A 6,594-nucleotide genomic window follows, 5' to 3' on the forward strand; every position below is an offset into this window, starting at 1 on the left:
AAGCATAAACAGGCAATGCTGTTTACCAATCTTAGTGAAGAAAGCATTTTATTTAGCAAAAAAATCCTGTAAACACCCATCTTTCTGCCACTACATATATTTTTAAAAGTCATCCAATTTCTCTAGGTTAATTGAGAAAAATATGAACTAAAAAGAAAATATATCTCATCTCAGAGGCAATACTGCACAAAAAAGAAAAGTAACAACAGGCTACTGAATGAAGTTTAAAGTGTGTGGAAATTAGCAGCTCATTAAATAAGCTTCCGAGTTCTAGTTTTCAGGAAGTGAAGAAGTTTGAAATGGAAGAAGACATCATCCAAGTCCTCTCCCTGTTAATGCTCCTTCTTCATGATAAGGTCCAAGATTTTAGGCTTTTGAAACTATGGAATTTAGTGATACATAAACATGGTGAAACTGGAGTTTACTGAGCATTCTTTTCCAGCAACACGCCTGATAGAAACCTTAATGGCAACTACTTCATGTTATATAATTTTTTCAGTCCATAAAATATTTTAATCTCTAGAAAAGTAACCAAGTACAAGCACAAGTTTCACCAACTTGCATATAAGCAACAGTCTGTGTCTCCAGTATTCTGAGTTTAATCTGATCTGCGAGTGACTTACTTGTGTAAAATACAGGTTGGGGTGGGAAGTCGGAAAGCTGCACCATGGGACCCCAGAACGAATACTTGCTGCATCAGGCAGCCTTAGCAAAGGATCTTTAGGAGATTGCCCGTATAAATCCACTGCTTGGATTTACTTGTTACCAGGTACACACTGGGTTCAAGCTTCAACCAACTTACAGTAGTTGTGAAAAATGAAAAAGATGAGCAGGCTTTTAAAAAAAATCCCCACACTGCTAAAGCAACACTGGAACATCTGGAAGCATGAAAACATGGCTTTGCTTACAAAATAACAAGATGAACTGGGCTAGTTCTCAATTTTTTTTTTAATCATGGTATATTTATATAAAGTCAAAATTATGATAGTATAAGGCATAATAAAAAATTACCAATTTTCACCATTTTAAATCAAGGGTTCAAACAGTTCTTATGGTGTCAGGGCCTGCCACATCGCTTCAGTTTGTTGTTCTGCTGCAGCTTCCCTGGAATAGTCAAGACTATTTCCGTTCCACATGCCAATGCCTCTTAAACCTCGATTCTTTGCATATGCTGCTTTTAGAGAGATGCTGCGAGGGTCATCATACCATACCTGGTGGAAGTGACCAAGTGAATCCTAGGAAAACATTTAAACGCTCGTGTCAGTATCTACTTATCTATATAAACACGATAAATTAAAGTTCATCAAGTTTTGACTGCATTTTCTGTTGAATGCAGTGAAAAGGACTACTAAAAACTGAGATACACAAGCTGTGTAGATTTCCACAATGATGCGCTCCTGATTTACAAATGATTTTTTACACACAGTTCAAAATTTAAAGTCAAATACATGGCTATTTTTTAATTGTAGAATCTAGCTTATAAAACAGTGTCACATCTTACTGAAGTTAAATGAAAAGACTGAGCTAATTTGTATTTTAATATGATTTTGAAATCAGCTAAAATCCCAGACGCACTATCTAACCCAACAGGTGAATTTAGTTAGAAATTCAGTGCTTTTTTTCCAGCAATAAGCAGTTTTAGGGGAGGTTACGGAATTTTGTAAAAGTAATGTTGCTTTGACGTGGTCATTGCTTACAACACCTTTTAATCATCTACATGTGGAACTTCAAATTATGGCTACAGACACAAGATGAAATGCATACATTGTGTAGTTCACGTAAGCACAATCATTCAAGAACATGCATGCAAGCCACTGAGTTGGAAAAATCTAAGAGCGTCTCAGAATCTTTTGAAGTCATCAACTTAATAAAAGTAGCTGTAGCAGTGAAGGATGGAGATATAGGATTTCTTTATGCCAAACCGGCTTTTTTGACATGATAGAATCTCTTGAGAAAACTGCACGGTAATAAAGATTTTTATTACTCCTGTATTCTTCAGTCACTGCACCCCTCTTTCAGAACAGAAATTTAAGAGACGGAAATCCAGACAACCTTTACTACACCCAAACAATGTAGAAAACAAACAGGAGAATCTAACCCTGAACACTTCATAATCAAAGAACTATGGTTCATGAACATTTACTCCACAACATGGTGTCTTATAAAAAGACTCTTACCTTGTATTCATAAAATGGAGACTTCTGTACCTCATCCCATAGCATCCCTGAAAGGGAACTGTTCACCTGCTTCATGATTGCTCTGTAGGGGACCTGACTCCCTGCAGCATCACTGCAAGGAGCCCCACGGAAAGGTACGTTGGAAAGGGAACAAACATGATCCTGAAAAAAAAGCAGAAGGTATGAGTTTCACCTTACATAGATTTACTGAACTCCAAAATAGCAGTACAGCTAAAAACGAAATCACAAATGGGTCTAAAAAATCCAAACTCTTCAAAAATACCTGTGTGTATGGACAGATTTCATTAAAACAGATTTTATTTATTGTGTAGTAACAGAAGATTGGATGGGCATCACTCAGCTTACACAGTTGTCTTATCTTTTCCCCTTTAATTCTCTGTTATGTTTGTCCCACATATGATGTTTCAGACTGCATAATTTATCCGTAAACTGCTATACTTTTAAGAGTCATACGGTTTTAGCACTCTATGGTTTGTTGCACCTAGTCTTTGAGCAGTGAGCTTAGTGATTCTGTTGAGAAGGCAGACATATACAAGCATTGTGGTGCCTTTGGACATCATCTCTTCTACAGATAATGTCTACAGCTCCTTAGTCAAACACAGTGCTTGGGTATCATGGAGTTCAGGTTGCCTACAGGGAGATAAAATGCCTTGTTTGGTACCACACTGCTTATCAGTTATCAGCCCATCAATAGTCTCTGTCCTGAGCCCCAGCTTTATACTCTTTATTCATCAGACCACAGTTACTTCTTAATCCAAAAACCATATCACCAGATTCTAGGTATCTCTTTCAAAAAAAAAACAAAAAACAGTATGATTGCAAATGAATAATCTTCACCTTACCTTAGACAGGTTTTGGCAGACATAGTCATAGCCATACCAGGGGACACCCATCACAAGCTTCTTAGGATCAATGCCCATAGTAATGTACTCTTCATATCCTAGTTTTGAAGGAAATACAGATTCAGATGCACTATTGCATTTCCACATGTTTTTTTATTCCTAAAAGTAATCTAAAGCCAGAGTCAAGATAGGACTTGGATGACCCCAGACAGAGGCTAAGATGCAAGCTCTGCTGTACCTCCCACCTGCATATTCCTTGACCTGTTTGATTCAGATTTTAGTTACTGCTCTAGCTATTCACACTTAAAACCAGCTGCCCATAGCAGCAGTTTACAAGGAGGAGAGACATGTTTCCAGTTCTTTGCAAGCCCAGGCAGACACCATTGCTCAAGCTGCCGTTTGTCATTCTAAATGTGTTCCTAACAATTAGGACCTAGACAATTCCAAGTAACAACATACAACTACTAAAAGTCTATCTGTAGTGTCATAAGGGTCTGAGATACTATTTCACATTAGAACAACACTTATTTGAGCACACTCAAAAGCCTTACACAACCAAAAAAGAAAAGGCAATCTTTGCCATCTGTTCACGTGAACAAATGGAAATGTCCTGACTCCGGGGAGGTGTTCTGTCCTCACCAGCCAAAGTCTGCAGGTAAGGAGCATTGGCTTTTGCAATACAGTCTGTCCAGATCTGGCTCTGTTCATCATACGACATCACAAATAAAAAGTCACAGGCATCTGCAATCCCAGTATAGTTGTAGCACCTTCTATCTATGCATGCAGGAGACCAAGCCACATCAAATGTTACCTGCAGGAAAAAGGCACAAGTCAGTACCATATATGGCACTTGGGTGCTCTTGTTTTCTCTTTAAAAAAAACCTGTAACTTCTAAAGACAGTGTTTCTGCAATGCTGCTAAGTGTTTAACACACTATGATACTAATGAACTATAGAATCAGTTGCTCAGGTGATAAAAAAATAGATAATAAACAGTGAATGCCCCATCCGCGATTCACAACACCAAAGAAATTATAACATGAAAACCGTCTGATCAAAAATCTGATGCATGATGCAAATCCTTAAAACTTCAGTGATGGGTTTACCAAAACATTGTCAAGCTTTTAGACCAGAAGGCTGTATGTGCCCTACTTTCAAAGATTAATTAAGCCACACTAATAACTGCCAGCTCCACAGGGCAATAACATTCTTATCTACAAATCTCAGTGAAATCCTTACTGAGTTTAAATTCATACAGGTCAAAAAGAGCGATTCTTATGACAGAGTATCACAGCTAACTTTCTAATTGACCATTCTTGAGAATATCACACTCTGGATCTCCACAAAAATTTTCATATTCATATACTAAACAGCACTCTGAAAACTGCTCACATTTCATGAAGTTAATGTTTGTGTAAAGTACATGGTTATTACCTGTGATCCTGGTATTTCTCTGTGAAAAGCATCTGTAGTTTCTTTAACAAGATCTGTTAATGCATAATACTCAGGAGAGGTTTCGTTAACTTCTTGCTCTATATCTATGTTAATCCCATCCATATACTGTTTTTTTGCAAGGTCCACCTGTTGGGATATCCATGCTGCTCTTTTAGCAGGATCAACAATTTCCTGAAGAGGTACATCACCTAGACAAGAGGCCTTCAAGAGTTAACACATACTTGCACACAGTGACAGGAAAGGTTTGTCTTTACTAAACCAACAACCAATCACAATTAAAAAATCCCCACACCCATACAGGCAAAATGCAAAGGACTTAACTTCTTTTCCCAAGCGTAATTTTGACAATGGACCACAGAGGAGATTACCAAGCTTCTTTGATGACAACGTGATGTTCAAGTTCCTTTGGGATTTTTATTTTCTTTAATTGCTTTACTTCTGCTTAATATTCTGTCAGCCACTGTCAACTCCCTTTCTTGAAATCAACGTACTTTCAGTATTTCCATGGAGTCAGAGGGACTGTGTTTTACTGTTTAGGTAAACATACTTTTATGTTTAACACTTGTTGCTTTCCATATTGTGGTCTTGGATTCAGCCTTTGCCTCAACAGAGCCTAAACTTGATTACATCATGTTAAGCTGTACTGGACTTTGTCTTTCTAACCAGCATTTGTAGCTGCACAGAGTTCCTCGTATTCATGTTTTAAAACTCATCTGCTTCCTAATACAGAGGGATTGATTTAAGTGGAAACACTAAGAATTACTTAAACTCCCTTCCCTTACCCTGTCATTTGGGTACTCTGCCTAATATCCATAATACAGACCGAGATAAGTATCTTATGCAGGCTTTTACTTTTCTCCCTTCCTCCCTGTTCCTCCACAGCTGTGATTAATGTTAGATAACTGGAATGTCACTGCAATGGTTTGTTGTCACTGCAATGGCTTGTTATCACTGTGGCAGAAGCGGTTTTCTTTTTAATACCCTGCATACCAGCACATGCAAAATGTCAAGGTATTACAGTCCTGTGCATGTTATCCCCTTATTAATCAATCCTCTTACTGATTTTTAAGACTCTGGATACAAGTGAATGTGGAATGTCAAGGCATTATAGCCTTTTGCACATCATGTTCTTATTCATGTATCACATAAATGTCCATATTTTCACAGCGTAACCAACCTTTCAGCACAATCCTGGAGCCTTTAGAGTGAGCATAGCACATGAGTTCAGGATCATACTTTCCAAAAGCTGCCACAGTTGTAATTTTTGACCAATCGTAGGATTTCCAGGTTTCCTTTCCCACATCGAACACGAAGACCTGGAAACGGGTAGAAAGCACCTTCATTAGCTCCTAACACTTCTCAGCAGGACGATTCAATGCCTACTAAAAAGGTACATGACTTGTGTGTCTGGAAACCAGCTTGCTGGAACAGCTTCCCAGGGCAGGGAGCAGTGGCCTAGCAGCGGGGCTGGGAACGGTAGGGATTCGCAGCAGCTGGGTGCAACATTTAGCCCTGCAAAGCCAAACGCTGACGCTCCCCTGTGAACCACAGACACCCATCCTTTTGAAACCTCTTCCGCTCTAACACACACGATCAAGGTAAGGCGGCGCCGCGCGGTGCGTTCAACACGCCGCTAACCGCGCCTCTCCCGGGCCGCCCTCCCCAGCCTCGCCGGGACGCGGGGACCCAGAGCTGCCGGGGACGCGCACCTCGAAGCCGCCGGTGCCCGTGACGGGGCGGCAGAGCCGCGGGTCCTGGCAGGGGCACGCACCGGAGGCGGGGCCGCCCAACAACTGCAGGACGCCGAACGCCAGCAGCCCCCAGCCCCACCGCCGCCCCATGACTGCGCTTCCGCCTCGGGCCCGCGGTGCCGGCGGGCGGGGCGCGCTGGGTACCGCCCGGCCTCGGAGCTCCGCCCCGCGGGGGAGAGCCCCGGGAATCACCGCCCAAGGGCGGGGTAAACCCGCGGCGGCTCTCGGGGTGAGGGGCGGGCAGGAGACTTCACAGGGTGGTGGCCGTGGGTGGTTCAAAGTCCCGCGGCAGGGTCCTGGGCGGCCGAGCCTGGGAGAGCTGCTTGTGCAGAGAGAAGAAGACATCTTG

The 6,594-nt window shown here is 41.4% G+C and overlaps 1 protein-coding gene across 1 annotated transcript; it reads right to left on the minus strand.

The window, feature by feature from the left end:
• Positions 1-925: 925 nt before the first annotated feature.
• Positions 926-6,386, minus strand: CTBS (chitobiase). Its single transcript, XM_061345215.1, has 7 exons — positions 6,204-6,386; positions 5,672-5,810; positions 4,474-4,682; positions 3,680-3,851; positions 3,041-3,138; positions 2,178-2,339; positions 926-1,235 (listed from the first exon to the last, which is right to left on the minus strand). The coding sequence occupies exons 1-7, from the start codon at positions 6,333-6,335 to the stop codon at positions 1,050-1,052; spliced, it is 1,098 nt and encodes a 365-aa protein (XP_061201199.1). The 5' UTR covers positions 6,336-6,386; the 3' UTR covers positions 926-1,049.
• Between the last annotated feature and the right edge of the window lie 208 nt (positions 6,387-6,594).

The sequence above is a fragment of the Neopsephotus bourkii genome, unplaced genomic scaffold, assembly GCF_033783945.1.
Source record: "Neopsephotus bourkii isolate Nb327-2 ecotype Australia unplaced genomic scaffold, CSIRO-AGI_Nbou_v1 NB_234, whole genome shotgun sequence".
Taxonomy (NCBI): Eukaryota; Metazoa; Chordata; class Aves; order Psittaciformes; family Psittacidae; genus Neopsephotus; species Neopsephotus bourkii.

Coding starts and splice junctions, on each gene's coding strand:
- CTBS (XM_061345215.1), bottom strand. CDS start 6,335: ATGGGGCGGCGGTGGGGCTGGGGGCTGCTGGCGTTCGGCGTCCTGCAG. Junction 2,340..3,040: donor TCTGCCAAAACCTGTCTAAG/GTAAGGTGAAGA, acceptor CTTTTTTTTCAG/GATCATGTTTGTTCCCTTTC. Junction 1,236..2,177: donor CTCCATTTTATGAATACAAG/GTAAGAGTCTTT, acceptor ATGTTTTCCTAG/GATTCACTTGGTCACTTCCA.